A 23136-nucleotide genomic window follows, 5' to 3' on the forward strand; every position below is an offset into this window, starting at 1 on the left:
GTGACACATGTGTCCCACAGTGCCTTTATCTATGGAAGCCCGTTTCCGCCACTGAAGGGAAAAAAAAAGGATCCGTAACTCGAAATTTCGAGTTATTTTCTTGAAATTTCGACTTCTTTTCTCAAAATTTCAACTTGTTAACTCGAAATTTCGACTTATTAACTCAAAATTATGAGAAAAGTAACTCGAAATTTTGAGTTAGCGGTGCCAATCTACGTGAATGACGTCATTTTCTTGTTACCCTGAAGCTGAGGCCCTCAGGTATAAATGCTATAGCTAAGCTACCGGTATTACATCCAGTCATGGATGCACAGATTTCTCCAAATTTCCAGTTAATAAGTCAAAATTTCAAGAAAATAACTCAAAATTTCGAGTTATGGATACTTGTTTTTTTTTGTTTTTTTTAGTGGCAGAAACAGGCTTCCATAGTAATCAACTTCCTCCAGAAGTATATGGCACAAAATTATATATATATATATACATATATATATTTGATAGACTATACTAAGCTTTATTTTATTATGCAGTTGAATCTGATAAAACTTACTTATTTACTTTTTCATACTGTACTTAGTAGTAATTTTCCACCATGTTAGAATGTGCTTCATTGCCTTAAAAAAAACTACAATTCCATAAAAGCCATTTACAGGAAGTGGCATCATTTGTTTTTGGAGGGAATTCAACTGTGGAAAATGAGGTAAGCTTTAACTGTCACTTTCACTTTACTTTTTTTCATCTTAAACATGCTACACCTGTATGTGTCAACCTCAAGTTTTCACCCTGTTAAGGCCAATTAAGGAAAATGTTAATTAAGTAGAATATTTTTTAAAACATATTGGATTTAGTTATTAAAGGTGTGTTAATTTATTGAAGCTTAGCTGGCTAAATGTTGACCAGCTAAAGAGCTACAGCTAGATTAGCTAAAAAAAAATTCTACGCTGTCGGGTTCCACCCTGTTCCCTAACAGGGTGGAACCCGACAGCGTGGAATTTTGGGGGCACACCTATCAGGGTGGAAAATCTAAAGAGAGAGCAATAATTATTATTGTTATCATTAATTAATAACAAAGAGAGGGAAGATAGTCAGAACTGAGGGGATCGAACTACCAGAAGGCAACAATGCAGACACAGAGGACAGCTACCAGTACCTGGGGATCCCACAGGCAAATGGGAACCATTAAGAGGCTGCTAGGAAAACAGCAACCACCAAGTACCTGCAGAGGGTCAGGCAAGTCCTGAGGAGTCAACTGAACGGTAAGAACAAGATGTGGGCTATCAACACCTATGCCCTGCTCTTGATCAGGTAGACTGCTTGGATAATGAGCTGGCCAAAGGAGGAGACAGAAGCCACTGACATCAAGACCAGGAAGCTCCTGAGCATGCATGGAGGGTTTCAGCCCAAATCCAGCACGCTGAGGCTGTATGCTTAGTGGAAGAAAGGAGGCTGGGAACTAGTGAGTGTCAGCACCACAGTCCAGGATGAGACAACGAACATCCACAAATACATCAGGAAGATGGCCCCAACTGACAACAGAAATGTTGCTCAGTGAATACCTCAGGCAGCAGAAACCCAAGAATGACGAGGAAGTGGAGGAACCATCATGGAGGATAGGCCTCTGCACAGTATGTACCACCAGCGGAGGTGGAGATGTACCAGATAGCGGAGGTGGCTGACATCCAGAAATCCTACCAGTGGCTGGACAAAGCTGGACTGAAAGGCAGCACAGAGGCACTAATCATGGCAGCACAGGAACAAGCTCTGAGCACAAGATCCATAGAGGCTGGGGTCTTGCCCGCAGGGGCACGAGGGGAATTTTTATGTGGTACTATGGTGTGTCATAATGTTTATATTCTGATGTACTTTTTAATGAACAAATAAATAACAAGCAAAGATGCACCGTAGATATTTACTCATATTTTAAAATCGGAAACACTGATTTTCCACCCTGTTATAGTCTTTTCCATCCTGTTATGTTCCATTCCATCCTGTTTGGAAAAATGTTTTTTAAAATAATCGAATAGAATGATTAAGTCTTGTGAAAATGGTTGTGCCATGTTGAGAAGTCAGGAACATTAAATGCACAAATATGTATATGTTTAGCTATCTCTGGTCAATATGTAAACATCCCTAACAGGGTGGAACACATTCAGAGGCAATGTTTCATAAAACTACCTGTAATTACTATTTTATCCAACCCTGAGCTTGACCATAATGGATTTCATATAGTTAAACATGTCAGTATTGAAACAAATGATAAAAAAAATCTATAAAAAAATAAATCTTTTTTTTTTTCAAAAGTTATGAAGCTAAAATGTTGCCGCAAAAAGAGAATCACCCAAAGGTTTGTGAATAAGTGCGGTCTAATTCATAAGTGCAGACAGATTAACAACACTGAAAAAAGTGAAACGTCTAAACGTCATTTAGTTGAATTTAAATTTTATATTGTCGCAATCGAAAGTTCAGTTTTCTGGTTTGAAACTGTTTTTTTCACTTTACCTAAATTTAAAACTCACTTACCCTAGAAAAACCAACAGAAACAGTTTGCCCTTAAGTAAATATATTTAAGTCAAAGGTGATTGTGTCATGTGACTCACATTCCTGTGTCTCCCATTACCTCATTTCAGCAGTGAACATACGCTGAACAGTTCCAGACAGATCTATACTCTTAAACACACCTTTGATGCACTGTAGAAACTGTTCGTGGAGATAGAAACAAAAACAACGACACGTAGAATCTGTAGTCTCAGTGTCAAGCATTGGATTAGCCAGAGAGACATGTGGACACTGCATTTTTTTGTTTGTATTCAGAAACACTCGAGAGAAGTATAAAGAATTTCTGTTAGATTTTATTGGGATGGAACAGATTTAATTTGACTTGAGAGAAATTAGAACCACAGCATCTGATTTTTTCCCCTCCATTGTTCAAAGGGTTCTGTGTGTTATCTTCATTTTATTTAGGAAGCAATGAGTGAGCACACACGGTGTTAGAAATGTTGTTCATGTTAAAGGCTGTTACATTACCAATTTAAAGGTGAGCTGTTCAATTTGGCATATTTTTGTTTAAAAAGAGGGGTTTGGTGGGGGTTGGGATGGGGAATCATTTTGCTCAATTTTGTCTGGTTTGTTTGTCTTTTCGCCTTTCGCAACTGTTGTGTTGCTAAAAAAAAAGGTAACATAAAAATTTGGTCCTTCAAAGGAGAATTTATCTTCATTTCTAACAAGTTGATTGTGAAAAAAATCTTGATTTTAACTTCAAGAAATCAGCTTTTTTGTAAAACCACAGCTTTTGTTTTATTACATTTTAAGGAATAACATAGATTTTTGGGAAGCTTTAAGTAAGTTGAGGACATAATAAACCAATTTTCAATTACGTATAAGTAGAAATGGCATTTCATTACACTGACTAAAAAGTATAAGTTGAAAGAACTTAAAAAATTGCAGGTAACAAAATTAGAGTCAGGATTTACCAAAGCAGTTAGTTTGTTTCAATTTACATTTATGATTCTGGAAAAAAAAATTTAAATACAAATTTACAGTTTCAGTCAAATCAAAATTGTAGTCTTAGTAAAACTAATAAATTTAGCTGTAACAAATTAGACTGATTTTTTAAAAGTTGGTTCAAAGGAACATTTTTTTCAGTGAATATATTTCTCCACCAATAACCATAGCTTTCATGCTACATGTCTCTTTGCACTAGGGGACTCAATTCAGCTGGTTGCTAACTGGTTGTATTCTGGTTAGATGCTTATATAACAGCAAAGCTGCCAAACACCTGTGTCAGTTAAAACCTGTCCTGCAGCAACTGCGTCACTTTTTGTGGAGGAATTTCTGAACTTGACTTTCAGATCAATTCTCGCTGCACTTTGAATGTAATTAGTTATCATAGATTGCATTTAATTGCCAATTTGATTCAGTCACAAAAGGATAGCAGACTGACTTTATCTTATCGTCATTTTATTGTGGTTTTGATCCACCAAAGTCATTTTTAAGACAGTATCTGTGGTCACAGACCAAGTCCCCTTTCAGATCTACATGGATAAAGGTGCAGACTAAAGGCATGATATTTTTTTTATAGGCCATGTCTGTCATGTTTGGGTAAGGTTTAGGTTAGAGCATGGTGGTAGAGTATTTAGCACTGTCACCTCACCTCAAATTCAGTCTGGGGCCTTTCTGTGTAGAGTTTGCATGCTCCCACATCCTTCCACAGCCCACAAATATGCATGAGGGTTAGGTTACCTGGTGATACTAAACTGAATGTGAATGTTTGTTTTTCTCTATGGGTGTACCCCACCTCTCGCCTCTATGCTAGCTGGGATAGGCTCCCCCACGACCCTGAGAAGGATAAGTGGAAGAGAATGGATTGATGGTTGTCAGCCTCTGTGTGTTAGCCCTGCGACAGACTGGCGGACTGTCCAGGGTGAACCTCTGGGATAGACTGCAAATCTCCAGCATGGTGGGGTGGGAGAGTTACCCCTATTTACTTTTTCGGTGAGTTAGATGGCACATTTACTGCAATATTACAGACAGATAGCTAAGGATCTCCCTACAAAGAGATTAGCTTAGCACAGAGGCTGGAAGTTGGGGGGGGGGGGGACATCTGTGCAGGCCTTGTCCAACGCTCAAAAAGACACTTGTCAGCACCTCTCATGTGACACACTTTGTTTTACAAGCATCAGTCACTCACAGTCTGATCATCAGAGTGAAGTTGGCAGGCTACCAGCAGTAAGGTGGCACATAAGCATTTGGGGAAAGATAAACTCTTGTTAAACTTGCCTTTTCAAATGCAAACCAAGCAAAAGAACAAATGGAATGCAGTTTGCAAATATCTGGCTTTTGGAGTCCCAGCGGTAGTACTAAAAAGACTAATTGCAAGCTGGTACTACTTTTAAATCTGTGTGTTTGTGTATTTTCATGTTCCAACACAACCACTCCAGTGTTAATATGCTAAAATATTAGCCTCCTAAAAGAACCGAGCAGCAGTAGCGGCAAAATAAAAGTGCATCTAAATATTATGATCATATGCAGAAACAGTGGTTTAATCTTAGACGTTTGCTGCATAAAGTGGAGTCTCTTTGTGCTCTTTCCTTTCATCTTTGCAACCGTGTCGTTTAAATTGGTGATGCGAATTATGATAGAATATGGTTTTAATAAAGAAAAAGGGCATATTATCTCTTTGTCTCTGTTATTTTGTTATTGTTTTTCGCGTGTCCCAATGGCCTGTTGATTTGAGACAAGCACTAAGTGGCTGTTAATGGCACAAACATGGCTGTGCTTTTAAAATAGCAGACCGCCCATTAGACTGGTATTAACAAGGTAATGGCCTGTTACTAAACTGCTGAATGACATTGTCGCTGCCGCCAAGCCGAGCTGATGGCCGCAATGCACACATGATCACACACACACACACACACACACACACACACACACACACACACACACACACACACACACACACACACACACACACACAAAGCCTGTATATATTTTTTCCATAAACAAAAAAGAAATGCGAGTGATTTGCATGCTGTGTATGTATGTAAGCAAAGTTGGAGAGGAGTGAAAGTGATTTACAGTAACTTTGTGTTGCTGTCGAGACGTGAGGAGAAAAAGATGAGAGACAAGAAGACAGAATCTAAAAGAAAGCGAAGGAAAAAGACAAAAAGAATGAAAGACATAGCTGGAAGGTGTTATGGTAGTTATTAAAGCTGGGATGCACTACGGTTGTTTACCTCAGCCTGACTCTATTGTTGTGGCTCAGAAATTATTGATAGGTACGAAGAGACGGAGTAATAAAGAACTACACATCAGTCCTGTCTGTACATCTGACTGCCTGTCTGTTATGCTTGTCGGATCGGTTTTAGTAACAGCTTCTCTTAAAAGCAACAGTGGCCCGAATGACATTTAAGAACAAACTCTGTCCTCGTTGTCTCTTTAGAGCTCGAAAGCAGGCAGAGATGTATTGCACGTATTGCATGTTGGCTTGCATGTCGTATGTTGCATTCTCTATACACAGTTGTGTACAGTACACACACACTCTTACACTGCGGTGCAGCGATAGGGCAGCGCAGTAGGGGGTATATCCCTGGGAAATCATTTCTCCCTCTCCTTTCTTCCTATTTGTAACTTGTCCTTTCAAGCAAGACGGCCCTTAAAGTTCAGTGGCGCATTCTTCAAAAAAGGCTATTACTGGCTGCCTCTGATTCTGTATCATGCCGTGCACAGACCAGCCATCCCTCCTTTTTATGTTCCTCTCCTCCTGTCATCATTTTCTGAAGCCAAGAGAGGAGAAGTCAGAGTTTCAGAAAGGCCCGCAACCAGTGCCTTTAAACCCTAAGCAGTCCCGCCTCTGACTTTGTGCCAGACGGCCATATCCTATCACTAAAAGGGCCTATTGCTTTTGATACATGAAAGAGCTCCCTCTTTGTCTCTCTCTTAGTGGATCTTTGTCTTGTCCTCTGTGACAAGTGTCTATCGCACCCATGCTCAACACTTAGGGGCTTTCATAAAGCCGCGTGTGACTGCAAAGAGATACGGGCTGCTTCTAAACGGCATGAGAAAACCACGCTGTTGTTGGCCCTGAAGACCAGACAAAGAGTAAAATAGATCAAAGCGAAAGCAAACAATGGTCACGAGGAAGGCTTTCTCCACCCTTTCTGGCCGATAACTGAGTTTGTTTTATCCCAGGATTTAAAAATAAGGATGTCCTGTGTTTTAAAGGACATGAATTTGGAATAAACAAATAGATTTCAAGCCAACAGATGCCATCAAATCTCCAGTGCAACACGGCACACACGTTAAAACCTCCAAACGCTGCCAGAAATTTTTACAGTGCATATAATAGAAGAGTCATAGAGCGTCCACTTGAGTGCTCATTTGTTGCCAGAATGCGACCAGAGCTCACACTGGTGGCTCTCTGCTCTATGGTCAATGATGACCAAAGGCCTGCATTTCACCACCACCTCTCAGTTAACATAATTAGAAAGCCCTTCAGCTCAGGCTTGAATACTGATGGCTGGCTAGCACCTTGTTTAGGACAGCACGTTTCCCCTCTGAAGCTCGTCTCCTCCCGTCAGCGTGTCTCACTCTGTGACTCCCATCGTCTGTGACCTCCACTGTCATCACGACTGCCCTTGAAGAGCAGAAATCTCTCCATTTCACAGGGACCAGCCATAAGGGGGCTTGATTGCGGCAAATTGATCCATAATCACACAGTGCTCAGTGCTTTTTATCCTGCCGCCTCTTCATCTCCACTTAAGAGGCCCGCCGTTGGCGTATTTACATGCTGTCTTCTCGAGGGTTTCCTCTGCTGCCACCACTCTGTCTCCCTCCACCCTTCATCCCTTTTATGACTCTCCCAATTTTCTTGTCTCTCCTTCACTTTGTCCCTCCCCCTTTCCCGTCTGGATGCGATGCCAGTCGGACTGACCGTTCCCGAGGCCCGTGCTGTCTCTCTGTAAAAGGCACACACACACATTCACACACACCTCTGACCAATGCATCTCTGCTTTTGATTGCGATCGTCAGCTTCACACACACCCAAGATGGTCAAGAGGATGAAGGAAACAGAGAGGGAAACGAGTGCAGAGACGAGCAGACGACAGGATGAGTTTGTAAAGGGAGTATTCAGAGGTAGAGGCGGTTTAATCCAGCACATACTCTATCATACCACATGTCTTCGTGTCCCCTTTTACCTTTGGCTCACTTGCCTTTGTCTTTCTGTCCCCCCCGTCCAATTCAAAATTACTTTTCTCCAATTTACTGAGGGCTTTCAAACAGCAATTACGCTGTCATGTTGAGTAATACAATTTACAAGACGTAGCCCATAATTGAACAGTGAGCTCAATAAATAAAGCCAAAGGCAGCAATTAAAAATTTTGACCCACCATTGTAAATTTTCAGATAACAAAGCAAAATAACATGTACGACAGTGGGACAGTTGAGCTTTTATAGAGGCAGCTAAGCTTTTGCTTCTCCCTTCCAGCTCAGGCTTGAGGAAGAAAAGCAAACCATTATGAACCCTAAGAAGGGCTCCCTACCTAGTAAGCAGTAACAGAGTTACATTGATATTATGTACTTTTTCAATGCTGCGCCACTCAGTTCTTGCTATGACTTCTTCACAAGCTTCTGACTCAGAGCCATCATATCGGTTGTGACATGAATCAGCTGCGAAAGAATTTCAGATCCGCTCTTCTGTACAAGACTTGGACTGATTTACAGGAAAATGCCAACGAAGCCGTAGAGACGAACCCTGACAAAGAACCTGCCGGGCGACTTTTGACACATTTAGTAATTAGGAATTCATCCAAGTTGTTGTTATCGTTATGGCCGCAGTTTTCTTGATCTGAGGGTGAAGAACGATGTATTTTGTCTTTGTTTACAGATCATTAAGTCATGAAAATGTCAGCTAAGGTAAAAAAGCCTGACATCCCACTGTAACAGTTTTTAGGTGGCTTTTTCAGCCAAGGATCCCTCCCATAAGATGTCAGAGTGCACCATGACTTTGTCATATTTTCTGTCTTTAACTTCTCTGCTTTTGATTTCTTCTTTAGTGCCATCATTAAGTGTAAGCGTGGATTTGGGAGTTTGCGCTTTCACAGATTACAAATAGCTTCGTATCGCTGCAGCCCAGCTACACTGGTAAACTAACTTGGGCAATCAGGAATTAATGCGAATGTGTTTTTATGCAGCAGTTTATAGGCGATGCCCTTATGCAAGGATCTTATGCACTTGCTAAGCAAATTATAAAGTAGCTGAGTAAAGTTTCTTGTGTTTGTTTTGCTGGTTTTTGGCTTCTCTTTGTTTTCCTCTTCGCCTCTTGTCTGTTTGCTTCTCTCTCCCCCTCGCCGTCCTTTCTCTTTTTATCTTTCCAGTCGTCCTCTGTGTTTCCGTCCTAACACCTGTCTGTGTAAATATCCTCCACTCTGTAGATTTCATTTCTTTGTCTGTTCAGAGAAAACACCAGGATTCCTTTTTTTTTTCATGACAATTAGTAACGTTCATACTGTTTTTCTCCTTTAGGCGTCTCTCCCCCCCCCCCCTTCTCACCTCTCTGAGAGTTTAGCTGTGTAATGTGTGGTGTGTGAAGCGACAGGGGATGCTTTATTAATGTGTGGGGAGGCCTTGGCGGTACCCCTGCCTCCCCACAATAATATGAGATGAATAAATCTGAGACACGCCACAGGCTCTCGAGCACCTACAGACGCAAACACGCCCACATGCACATACACAGAACTTAAGTCGCGGACCTGGTCAATTCCTGGGGAAGAAAACAGCATCATAAAACTCTTATCACTTTAGAGCCCTCTGCTCTTCAGCACACACCGCCATCTCTCTCTGTCCCCGTTTTTTCTTTTTCTTCCTCTCTCTCTGTCTCTCCGGTTGTCCTTGAGGTGGCAGAGGGGTGGTGTCAGCAGGTGGAGTGGAGTGGGGTGGGGGTGAAGAAGCACAAAGCTTTGATGCTTGTTGGGACTCACTCAGCTGGGCAGTATACAGCACCGCAGCTCATCCCAAGGCTCTGTATAAATTCAACGCCAGTGACAATTTACAGCTCGCGCCCATCCTCAACGTGACACACCGAGCAGAGCGTCAAGCGTGTCTTGTTGCCATCTCACCAAAGAGAGGCTAATTTATTACAGTGTAAAATCCACAGAGCAGAGTTAGGGGGGGGGAGGCAGAGAAATAGGGAGGCCTTGGTCTGGAGACTTGGTGTATAATATGCTTTTTTAAAAACTGTGTATATGGAAAAGGGCTGCAGTATATGCAGGAGCACATTGTCCCTCCCTGCAGTGTGCCAAAGTGTTTAGATATTCCATATTTCATCTGCTTTAATATAAAACCCAAGATGCTATTTAGGGTCCAGTAAAGTGAGGATAGTCATACAGTTTAGTGCCTTTTACGTCAGAAAGTTTGGACAACAATAATATTAAAACGCAAGCTAAGTCTACCTCTATCTCCTTGAATCAAATTTAGTCTTAAAAAAGGGTAAATGTATTTAAATATATGCCATGTCTTCCAGAAGGTCTTGACGGGGCTTCCTTTGTACCCGCCGAAGAAGAATGATGAAGAAGATCTCAGTTAATTACATCATGTCACAACTTATGAGACTGAACCCCAAGTTCCCGAGCATGCTGTCACAGAAAGAGCTGACCAGCACAATCAGGGCTGACCTTCAGAATCCATTAGATTTATGTTGTTTTTCACTGGCACTTTCCTTCTCGCTGGTAATTTCCATATTTATCAGAGCTGATCATAGTTTGACATCCTTTAATTTTTTATTTCCTCCTGGCGAGCTGCGAGAGAATGAGCGGTAATGTGCAGTTCAGTGCGGCTCGTGACTTTGGCAGGTGAGAAATATGCTGAGGGAGCACTTTGATTTGGTAGCGTGGGCATAAATTTTGCCTCCGCTGCCTTCACTCACTCATTGTCAACTCCCCCTCCGCCCCCTGCTCAGCCGCCACCCTCTCACTGAATCGTACGCCTCCATTCTCGTTCTCACCTAATTCTTAGATTTTTTTAGTCGTGTCCTGAGCTGTTGTGACAGGCCAGTGGAGCCATGAAGTTAAAATTAAAGAGATTCGCAATTGAGAAACACAACCTTTCACGTGTAGGCACTTTACCACGTCTCCATGGCGGGATGAAGAATTTACGTCACAAAAAAGGGCGCCTGATGGATCGCTAACATATGTAGGTGCTGTATTTTGGTAGATTACAGTTACAGCACTTCACATAAATCACAACAGTGATGTACAAATACAATTATATAATAAGTAAGTAGAGTCAATATGATACTAAATTTAATACACTTAAATAGATAGTATATATAAAGAAATATACGCATTAAAAAGGCCAAATAAATAACTATGGTTAAACTATTTGCAGGTAATTGATGTAATCCAGTTCAGTTGTATTTATATTGCGCCAAATCAAAGCAACAGTCACGTCAAGGCGCTATATAGCAGAGATGAAACCCCAACCACTATGAACAAGTACTTGGCAACAGTGGGAAGGAAAAACTCCCTTTTAACAGGAAGATGCCTGCAGCAGAAGCAGGCTCAGGGAGGGGCGGCCGTCTGCCACGACCAGCTGGGGTGAATAACAATAGTAATAACAATAATAAAACCACTCGTGAGATAATATGTAAAATAATTGTTTACTTTTTCTTCTTCTTTGGGCTGCTCCTGTTAGGGGACAGAATCATCCACCTTATGTCACACCAACCCCCTGCATGTCTTCCTTCATCATATGTCCAAATCATCTCAACTTTGCCTCTCTAATGGTTTGTCCAAACCCTCCGACATACTCATTTCTAACCACTGCATAATGGAAACATCTCTTTGGCGCACCAGCCGTCTCATCCTAACATATGCTTATGTTTCTTATTTCCAGCACTGTGTGATCATTTGCTATGGCTATGTATATTTTGGTTTGGCAAATTAGCAAACCCCTTCTTTTTTCCCCCTGCATGTGGCTGATCTGTGAGTGCCAACATGAGACACAGAGGATAAAACTATCCGTGTGTTTATATAGTATCACCATTTTTGGACATGATTTTGAATTCAACCCAGAATAGTTATGAAATGTTTACTTAATCGGTCAATCAGCTGTCAGTTTTTACAGATATTTGCACTCATTAATCCTTAAGTTAATGAGTTATGGCAAAATATAACATCACCTGCTGTTTCCAACTTGTCATGTGTATATATTATTTGATGATTTATATTTCTTTTATATCAGCTTTGTAATAAAACTATTAGTTTCAAAAAACCCATTTTGGCTTGTCAAACAACTGAAGTGAGAGTGATGCTAGTTTGACGTTTCCTACTCTTGAGGAAAAGCATTCATTGGTGAAGGAATGTTCTCTGTTTGTACTTCGATTCCTGAGAACTGTCAGCAAAGACAAACAAAAAGATTTTTCCAGGAAGGCGAATGAGATCATTTGTGACGCCTTGAGAAAGCTACCTTTCTTTCTCTTTCTCTTTTCCTTGTGTCCTCCAAGCTGCTCTTCCAGTCTCGCTCCACAGCCACCCGGCTGCTGATCTCTACTGACACCTTGAGGTCAGGAGACGCTTCTGCACAACTATGCTCGACACTCAAGCGAAACTTGACCCTAACCTTTGTGTTACCTTCGTGCGACACACACCTCGGCCCGATTTCCTTTTATGTATAACCTAGCTGTGGTGCTTTTATCCTCCAGGTTCCCTGCGGGTGTCAGTGTGCCTATGGAATAGCGGGACTTAATTTTGTGCTACAGTGCTTGGCTGCGCACAGTCAGATACAGAGGAATGCAGAGATACAGACACATAAACACAACAACTACTTGGGGAGCATTTGTGAGAGCCCTGAGGAGACATAGTCTCACACACACACGAGCAAACACACGCATACACACAGATACTCACAGAACGATGTGGGATAAACAGTACATCCATTGTAAGCTCCAGGAGCCTGCTGGAAGAGATTGTTTTGATGAAGCAGCAAGGGCACACTAGCACTGAGACTAAATGTAGCATGGCTATGATGGTTGAATTCCCAGACAGTCGGGACCTTGGCAGCTGCCTCCAGTTTGGCTCACAACTTTCTGGGTTCTTGGTTTTACTGTAGGGAAAATGGCTGTGTGCCTTTGCTGCTTTTTTCCTCTTTTCTGATTGCAGCTTTGCACTGTACAGTGAGTGTGTGTATCTGAGTGTGTGCGATGGCCGTGCTCTTGTATCTGGAGCCTACACGGTGGCCCGGGGTCGAGGCCAAAGTAGAATTTGTAAGTGATGGAATTTCACAGACACCGAGCACCCAGCGGCCAGCGAAACCGCAAGCACTCACATTTACAACAAACGCCCTGCCCCGCTCCACGGAGACTCCTGAATGGCAAAGCCATTTGTCTCTGTGAAGGGCAGAGGGAGGAAAAAGCGAAATAAAATCAGAGGCAGAGTGCTTAAATGGAACAATGCTTTTTTTGTTTACGACTCCAAACTACTCAGACAGACACGCGTGTGCTCCCACACGCAGAGAAGCACACACTCATTGCTCTGAGGTTAAATTGGAATTAAAAAGAAGGAAAGGTGCATACCCTGTTGCTAATTAGCATTTTCTGTGCTCAGCAGAAGAGGTGGAAGAATCGATAAGATATTAAGTTTGTGTATCGCAATGAGGCACGCAATCGCTTTCATCCATTAGCAACAGCAGATTAGAAGAGAAACACGGGCCAAGAAAACAGCAAAACTTTAACCTTTGTGGTTTGAATGAATAGATCCTGTTTGGCTTTTTTATGTTATTTAGCTTTTCTGTTGCTTAGTTTTCAATATTAGCAATGCAATCATGCTTGAGATGATTAGAATATAGTCATTCACACCACTGGTATGAAGAAATATGATGTTGATGTTTAACCTCAAAAGGTTTAGTGGTCCTTGTGTATGCAAAAATACACCAGTAAAGCGGAAAAGCTCAAGAAAAGTCAAACACACCTGTGCAACACCATCTCCAAGGAGCAGGTGTGGAGCGTCGAGCCACAGAGAATTCCTTAGCAAGCCTGAAGTCTTAACTCAAAGAAGACCTCTATCAGGTCACACCTGTTGCAAGCAGAGCCTGACCCCTATAGATGTATAATTCACCTTATCTATTGAATATTCTGTGGCGTGTGTTGGTTTGATGATTGATTCATGTGTATCTGGCTGAAAATAGACTGTGAGGTCAGCCTGTGTTGTGACCCAACCTCTCACACCGGACTTTTATGGGTTACTTGTATATCTAAGTTTAATACCAACTCTCAATTGTTATTTTGTGTCCGAGAATAAGTTTTTGGAGTTGCTCTACAGGTCTGCTAGAATTTTGTGCATTAACAGCACCACCTCTTTCTCCCTCTGGTACCCTGTCTTTACCTTTCTTCTCCTCCTCGCCAACTCCTCTCACTGCCCCTGTTTAGACCACATGAGTGCAGAACGGGAGAAGAAGCTGGTCTTTCTCACCGCCCGTGTTCACCCCGGAGAGTCTCCCGCCTCGTTTGTTTGTCAAGGTAAAGTTTTAATGTGATTCAAATGCAGAACCACTCACCTGTGTGCACAGCAGCGTATCTCAGCATGCACTGCACAATGCGGTATGTATGCATTTTGCTGTTAGTAACCAGGATGTTTATGGCTACTGTTGTCTCATATTTTACATCACTTTTTCAAAAATTCAAAATCATCGTTGCACGCCCTGAAAATGAAATGAAAGAATGAAGATTTATTTTATAATCCGTGGTTTCTCCAGATGATGTAACGGCACAAAATCCTTGTTTAAAGATCTTTCGTTTGTTTAATTTTTTTAACTTTTTATTGCTATTAAAGAGCCCGTTTACCAAATTATCACAAGACTCAGAAAACCAAATATCAAAAGTACCAAAATGTCTGGTCTCCAGCTGAGATTACATTATTATTACCTTATACCTCATTAGCCTTTTTCAAACTGGAAAATTCTTTCCAAACATGTTAAATGTAGCACAATCACATTTGCAAAAAAAGTTGAGACACAGTGTAAAATGTAAACATTTAAATAAAGGTGGAACGTAAACATGTCAAATGTTGAAAACGAGAAATGCTGTTGTTGTCATCTCAATGGTCTTGTCTGCTCCTTTTGTTGTATTTTTCATTTCATAAAACACTAAATGCTTCCAGACAGAGCTGGACTGCACACAGGCTACCTGTGCTGTGGATAGAGGCAAAACAAACCATTAAACCAGACTAATTAACAGACTAGTTCATTGTACTAAAATATACAAAAAAAAGCTCAACATGTGATCAATAATAACACATGTCTGATATTGTCTGGAAACTATACGTAATGAAAAGGGATGAGCAGTCAGTCCTTTCACACTTACAAATGAATTATAATTCTGACCTTGCACCTGAGTATAATATGCTTGAAACTTAACAGAAGAGATACCTGAGCCTATATTTCTATATAACAACTCAAACTATAGTCCTGAAATACAGTGGTGTTGCAGTGTCTTTGCTCCTGAGCTCTGGTAACTCAAAACTAATAAAGCATCTTGAAAAACTAGGAACCTTTGGGAAATTGTCTTTTAGCAGGATTTAATGGCTCTGTTGCTCCTTTCCATCGGCTCAGAGTGGTCAAGTTAGCTCCTTCTGGGTTCCTTTGTTTATAGGTAATGGGACTGAAAAGGAAAGGTGCTCTATCTATCTATCTATCTATCTATCTATCTATCTATCTATCTATCTATCTATCTATCTATCTATCTATCTATCTATCTATCTCAGTGTGCATATGCATCATCATGGATCAGATGAGCTGGCTTTTAGTCCACCGTGTGCTGTCTCTTTTTCCAGCGCCGTCAGCTCCATTCCATTTGTATCGATTTAGGCTTGACGTCTCCTATTCCTCCCTCGATTCTGATGATGCCCCTCGCTGTCCTTCCTTCTCCTTTTGTTTCTCAAAACTCAATTAACTGCCAGCCTGCCTTTGGTTTTCTTTTCAAGTCTATTTTCCTCCGTGTGTGTGTGTGTGTGTGTGTGTGTGCCTGTGTTTCATAGGTGTGATTGACTTCCTGGTGAGCCAGCACCCTGTTGCTCAGATCCTGAGAGATCATGTGATCTTCAAGATAGTCCCCATGCTAAATCCTGACGGAGTCTACCTGGGCAATTACAGGTACACAAATGTGCATGTTTTAATTCTTAATTTTAAACCATCCCTACACTAAGTAGAACTCACACATTACATGGTTTTGTATCACACTCTGTGGGGTTATATCCTCTTAACTCCACCTTTAGAGAGCTTAATGAATTCATATAGCTCACAGCAGTGCATTTGTTAGAAGATAGTATTTGGCTGTAGGGCTGTTCTCTTTGCCAGTCTCTCTGTCCATCCTCTCCTCCACTCTGTCTTTAACACTGCTGCTGCAGCTCTGTGGGCATCCTCCTCTCCTCTGTTTTCCTCTCCTCTCATTCCCTTCTTCATAATTGCCTTTTACTTAATAGGCTCAGCCCTCAGAATACTAATGCTCACCAAGATATGCAACACACTCCCACTGTGTTTGTGAACGCCATCTAGTGGTGGTGCCTTGCCCCTGTCCCCAAAATACATGTGCAGGGATTCTTTAGTTGCTTCCCACAGTGACAATCTCAGTAATACCATTCAGTGCGACTGGTGATGGTTCAGGCTATTGTTATTGGCTTCCTTTTGCACTGAGTGGTGATAACCAGCATATTGACAGTAGGTGAATAGTTATAGTCCTCATCCGTGGACACAGACACACAGAACACATACACAGAAACCACACAGCTACCTCAGCAGGACACAGTGGAGAGCAGACTGAAATGGATACATGCAGAGCAAATAATCAATTGCAGTTAACCTGGGATGAGTATTTTGTTCATGGCTGGCTGCGTTGCTCAGTTGCCCTGCAGTATCAGTAACTCCTGTGTCATTATCACTGGCTTTAGCAAATGTCAAAGATCGACATGTCACAAAGCACAGCAGATTAGGGCGCATATTTAGATGTAAGCATCCCATTATGGCAATTTGACACTCCTGGTAACACTATAAGGTTGGGCGCCACAGCAGCCTAATGTTTGGGGCACGTGCCACATCATCCGTGGTTCAGCTCCTGGTCAGCCGGACTTTGATTACAAGTTCATGCACTTCCCTCATTCCCAGTCTGCTTCTAATGCGTCTACAGTTTCTTACCAATAATGCATCATGTGTATTTGTTGCAAGGATTTTTTCCTCTCTTCAAACACTTGCCGAGCTGAATCTAGTAGGAATTTGTGACCACATTTTTCTGTCCTGAATCAATCTTAGTTTACTATGTAGGGCATCATATTTAGCAGCTGCCCTTTTATTAGAGGATTTGAATTTCGAGTGTGCAATAAATGCTAGTATACTCGTAGTGGAAAGATAGCCATCGTGACGCCGCCCACTGGTTACAGAGCCCTCAAGCTGAGCGTTGGTGTTTTGAAACCGAGGACACCACAAGCTGATTGGCTAATGAATTGTGACTGATAAATAGTTAGTTAGAGAATGCACTTTACGATCCTCCTTTCTAACTTTAATAGTTTTATTCAGTAAAAAGTGAAAAAGCCCTTAAAGTCATCAGAAATGTGTTTACTGAGGTCACAGAGGCAAGGAGTCGAGGGCTGTTTTGTGTACAGTCAAAACCTATTTGCAAACAGTGAAGTCGCCCCCTGCTGTCCATTAAAAAGAATGCACGTTTACACATTTTACAATTTACACTGATGCTGTTTCCATCTTTTATTCCATGTTTGTATATTTGGAACTTTTTACAGAGAAACAAAAGTGCTGAAAAAAAGATGACAATTTACAAACCTGATATCCTGAATTTTTTTAAAAAAATTACTCAGTCATTTAAGTAAGGAAGTGATTTCAGGCACAGGGATGCTTTTTTTTTATATCATTTTTATAACATGGCAGTCTCAGCATGTGATACTAAAACCATCTTTTAATTAGTGAAGAACTGTATAAAAAAAGACAAGAGGTCACTTTTAAACTTAAGCTTTGAACATGTGCAACTTTGCACCGTTTGTGGCCACAAGGTGCCTTTAGTCATTTGTAAGGCAAACCGCATTTGATTTTCCATTATCTGTGTGTGTGTGTGTGTGTGTGTGTGTGTGTGTGTGTGTGTGTGTGTGTGTGCGCGCGCACATGCTTGTGTGTACAGGTGTTCTCTGATGGGCTTCGACCTGAATCGACACTGGCAGGATCCCTCTCCGTGGGCCCACCCCACACTGCACGCTGTGAAACAACTCATAGTGCAGATGAACCAAGACCCGGTGAGTGTGTTCTCACGCACACACACGCACACGAACAGACACAGTCCTCTGTTATGTGCTCAACATTCCTTCTCCACAGTAGCGTCTACTGATCCCAAGAACAGTTTTCTTTCTCCCTGCTTGGTTCAGCATGTTTCTCCAGTCTGTGTTTAGGGTGTGTGCGCTGGGGAGCATGAGGAGGCCAGTCAGCACCTCTAGAATGTCAGCTAGGCTCTCCTGGCCATTCAAAACATATTACTGAAGCAAGACTGTGTGCTTTCAGTCTTTAAATCTACTGTAACTTTTTCCTTCTCTACTTTGAGACTTTCAGTTGGAGGAACGCTACACAGGGAGGCTAGGGATTTTTCATCTTTGTTCCTGATGTTAATTATAAGCAGAGCGGCAGGTTGGTGGGATTACTGAAGGTCAGCGTGTGTCCTGGGAATACTCTGCCCTTTTGTACACTCCTCTAATCCTGATAAGAGAGGGAGCAGGCTGGGGCGGGATGCAGGGCAGGCCAGAGATGGGGTGAGGCGCGGGGCTGGCATCGGGCAGATTAACCTTTTCCCTCGACGCTGACACGCTGATCGATAGACTCTGTCATGGCAGGGTGATCCACTCATGCCTGTCATTCACACACACTCACACACATACTCGCCTGAGCAAACAGACACAGAAAGTACACAAACAAACAGCCACAAAACTGCAGCACTGCTTAGAAACATGGATGAGTGAATGTAATGTGTTTTCATCCTGAAACGCGCGTTCTTATTCTCTGTCAGATGCATTTTTAAAAAAAAAAAGATACTATACCGAGTCTTTTTCAGCACATTTGCACACATTCATTCTCAAGCAGATACAATTAATGGAAGATTGTTTTACAATAAAATATGCTAATTGTAACAGTACTGCTGGGTAAATGAAGAACCCAGTCAGTATCACAGAATTAGACCATATGTTTCCCGAGTCCACTCCTGTGGGTCAGAAGACTTGAATTCCTTCTCCTTTTCTATTGATAACCATCCACCAGCACTTGTCGTGCTGTAGCCCCCTTCTCCCCGATGATTGCCTTTAGTCTTGCAGAGTTAATTTGGAAGCTTGGGCAACCTCTCCTCTTCTGTCTCTCTTTCGCCACAGCCAGTTAATCCCATCAGACACACTACTCATGTCTGGGGCTCCCAGATGCCAGTTTCGATGCCAACTCTGCAGCCAGGAGGCCCTGTGCTGCTGCCCTCCATTCATGCTCATCTCACTCAGCGGGCATAGAGTCTAATGAGGCTACCATGGTTGGAGGGCTCTGCTGGAGGACTCCATTAACAGGAGAGCAGCAGCAGCCACAGCAGAACAGTTGGGCTAAGCTAGCATACTGTATGTGGTCCATTTACTAGCTGGTAACTCTGTGTGGTTATTTGTTTAAAATACAAAAGCTAGAATAAGCTTGAAGACCTGGGAATCTGGATTATTCATAACACTGCCACACAATTAAGCACTGATAACACTTAAACCATATTAAGGAAGCAGTTGAGAGACTGTTGAATTAATCAGTGACTGTTTGAGCCGCTGCTAAAGGAGCAATCGCTAAAATATAACTGATTGCCCCTCTTAACATTACACAATCTTTGCTTGCTGTAAAGTATAAATTAAACATAAATATGCTGACCCACGCTTGCCCGTTCTGTAGAATATTCATCATCGTATAGCTTTAAAATATCCGACTGGCCGCGCAGTATATTAGGCACCGCAGTACAGTTCCCCCAAATTCAGCACGTCAGTCAAACAGGTGGGTGGCAGCTGTCAGGGACTGCAGAGTCACAGCAAGTAAACTAAAAACAGCTTGAACAGCAGCCCCGGTTTGCCATTTTAATGTCGCTGCTTCATGTTAGCTGTCTAAAAAGGTGTTAAGAGTGTGGGTTTTCATAATGATGCCTTCACAGGGCAATTGCAGTAATGTTAACAGTGTCTGCTGGCTACAGATGACCTTTTAAATGGTAACGAGTTTTCCAACTCATAACAACAAACTCCAACATCAAAATTCAAAGAACTTAGGTTCGCTGGAATTGCAGCTTCAACTTTCAACATGACATGAGAACATATAGTGAGCCCTATGAAAAAGAAGTATTCCATTACCATAGAACTTGAGGTAAGGAACAACCAAGTGCTGCTAATGCTCTTGATTAACTGATCAGCAGAGAGTGTAAGCACCTCGATAAAACCAGGAGTTTTAGCAGTTTGCAGGTCTGGAATATTCAAGTGTGTGTTAACATAAACCCAGGACTAGACATCACAGCAAAGCTATATCAGACTCTACAGGCTTCAGGCTTCAGTTAGCATGTTAAATGTTAAGGTTTAATGTTTAGAAAGGTTGCCAGGAAAAAGCTCTTTAAAAAACAACAACAAAAAAAAACATGCGTAGCTTAGCTTTAGAAAGTTGCATCTGAACAAATCACAAGAACTCTGGAACAATATCCTTCATATGGATCAGACCAAACTGTAGATATTTGGAGATAATGCACAGCGATGAAAAGCAAAAAGCAAACACAGCATGTCAGCATGAACACCTAATACCAGCTGTCAAGCACGGTGGTGGAGGAGTGGTGGACCCAGGCATCTTAAAGACATAGAGTCAGCCGTGAACACCTCTCTATACCAAAATATTCAAGTCAAATGTGCATCTGGCATTCAGTGTCAGATGTATACTGCCATGCAATATGAAAAAGTTCCCAAACACAGCAGCAGATCTACAACAGAATGGCTAAAAAAGCAAAGAATCGAGGTGTTGCAACGGTGCAGTCAAGCCCAGGCCCAAATGAAATACTGTGACACGATGACTTACTTACGGAACTTACAGAAAAAAATTCTGTAAGATTTTTTTTAGACAGACTTTTTTTGTCTTTTTTTTCTTTTGAAATGGCAGCAGATACATTTAAGTCGAATTTTGTTTTTGTTTTTTCTGTGTGTGTACATCTCTGTTTGCATTTTGTCTAATTTGGGTGATTTGCTAATACAGCTCTAACATCATGTAGATAATTTGTTGACCTCTTCAAATCTTATATTCAAAAGTCCAATATGTGTCTCAAACCTGGATTTCAAAATCAAATCCAGATATGCTAGCGGCAATAAGTCACCACTTTAGGGCGTAGTTTATCATAAACAGTTTATACTTTTAAATCAGCATCATGACATGAAAAGTAACGATTAGCCAATAAATGTTGTGATGGAAGATCGAAATGTCGTGTAACAAGTTGACAGTTCTGTCTCATCTCAGGTTGAAGTTGCTGTGAGCCATTATGAACATAAATCTGACCCCAAGGCCGTGTCACCACGACTTCTTTACGTCTTTAAACACCCACATTTCTATGCAAAAGGCATCATAATTCAAAGTCACACTGCCCTCCTTTGCACAAAGGAGCCTACCAGCATTCAGCTTCAAACTCCATCTACCGTTCTTGAGACGGATACCTTAGTCACTCCAAAGTGATTCCCAGTCATTGTGAATGCAGCAACACTCGCTTTCTGTTGGTAAAATAACTTCCTTGTTCTGTTCAGGCAATGACTTCAATAACTGGAAGGAGCTTTCCAGACAAGTGCCATTTAAAATCAAAGCTTGTAGCAGAAGCAATCTACACTGCATTACCACTGATGGCTGAAAACTTTTATTTGACTAATATTTATGGAGAAATTCAACACTGCTCTGAGTGCACCCGTGTTTATGTAAAATGTGACCGAAACAAGAACTGATGTTTTGAAAATCAGTGACTTAGGTCCCATCAACCAGCTCACAGTTTTCTGGTAACTGTTTTTATTGATCTATAAATGCAGAAAAACTGAACAGCAACAGTTTGGCGGGAGGGAAATAAATTCATTGCGCCCAAAGAAATAGTGCCCGCATAAAAATGATGATTAAATATTCCTCCTGTGGAGGAAACTAAATCAAAGTCTACAGGTGTTTGCAGATATAGCGAAGCAGTGAATGTTTCATTTTACAATAATCTATTCATCAAGCATAAACAAATACACTGTTTACTCCAGTTTGTACTTCCTCAGCATTTAAAAAAGAACTAAGGGTTGTCAGCTGATTTTTTCTGTATGACCTCCAGGAGATGTGTGTTTACTGACACCATTTTTACTATGCTCCAGTCACAGAAAACAGTGTTTGGAGACAGCAGCACCAACACAATTCAAAGCTGCTTCGAAGACGGGGACCAGGTCTGCAATCGCTCGCAGTCAGTTATTGTCTTCAAAGACAATTACAGTAGCATGCAGTAAAAGATTCAGTTCATTCAATTTTATTTCTATAGCGCCAAATCACAACAACAGTTGCCTCAAGGCGCTTTATATTGTACAGTAGACCGTACAACAATAGATACAGAGAAAAACCCAACAATCATATGACCATATGACCAAGCACTTTGGCGACAGTGGGAAGGAAAAACTCCCTTTTAACAGGAAGAAACCTCCGGCAGAACCGAGCTCAATGAGGGGCGGGGCCATCTGCCGCGACCATTTGGGGATGGAGTCTGCTCTCACTTTGCAATTAAATGGGATCAAGTTGACAATTTCATGCATTTTTTTTGCAATAACCCAGTGATTAACTTTTGTCAAGAACAGAAATACCTTCCCAAAATACAGACAGAGTTGCTGCAGGATGGCAATTTAGCTGCAAAATGACATGCATTCTCACCAACCTCGACTTCATATAGGAATATAAGGAGAGCTGACTTCCCTATTGCAAAAACACACATTACAGACGACTGACTCAAATTAACTGTTATAAACGAGATGGTTATTATTTGAAAACCTTCACTAATCTGTCTGAGAGTTACTGCAGACAGTCCCAGTCAGACCACAGTTATTTGGAGACAGGTTGCCTTGCACCAGGCGACTTGTGCAATCGCATTACGAGTGATTGTGGTTGCCTCCATGTTAAGGGTGTTGCACAGTCAACCTCTGGGCGACCGGTTGTTTACTGCAGCTATTAGCAACAGGGATTAGCAACCACTGATTTTTAGTTGTTTCAAGGAGGTTGCTGTCTAATTTTCACTCTAGTGTGACTGAGCCATTTGTGACCAAGAAATGTAGGCAACATCTCAACCCTGCACGTGACTAATGTTACTCTGTTTATTATATTAAACAGTGTAACAGTGTGAACTATATTCAAGATTTGAGGTACTTTTCCAGAAGTATTTGCGTGCTCAGTCGGCTTAAGTAGATAAAATATAACTTTTCTGTAAGGAGCCAGTTGCTTGTTGATATTAGAAGCTAGCGTTGCACACTGAGGCACTGAGGCAAGGCACTCGGAAAGGATTCAAACAACACCATCTGAGTCTTTAACACAGAAATCACTCCACTGGCTGTTATTGTCAACAATCCTGGGAAGGAT

General features: G+C 41.6%; 1 protein-coding gene across 5 annotated transcripts in view; it reads left to right on the forward strand.

Moving 5' to 3' along the window:
* The window catches only part of LOC134620049 (cytosolic carboxypeptidase 6), a 359217-nt gene that overhangs the window by 309511 nt on the left and 26570 nt on the right, over positions 1–23136 (forward strand). For all 5 annotated transcript variants that reach the window (XM_063465948.1, XM_065469729.1, XM_065469730.1 and 2 more), the window contains 3 exons: positions 13916–14005; positions 15522–15636; positions 17666–17777. In XM_063465948.1, the coding sequence (XP_063322018.1) occupies positions 13916–14005; positions 15522–15636; positions 17666–17777 (317 nt within the window). The remainder of the gene's footprint in view (positions 1–13915; positions 14006–15521; positions 15637–17665; positions 17778–23136) is intronic.

This window comes from Pelmatolapia mariae, linkage group LG23 (assembly GCF_036321145.2).
Source record: "Pelmatolapia mariae isolate MD_Pm_ZW linkage group LG23, Pm_UMD_F_2, whole genome shotgun sequence".
Classification (NCBI taxonomy): domain Eukaryota; kingdom Metazoa; phylum Chordata; class Actinopteri; order Cichliformes; family Cichlidae; genus Pelmatolapia; species Pelmatolapia mariae.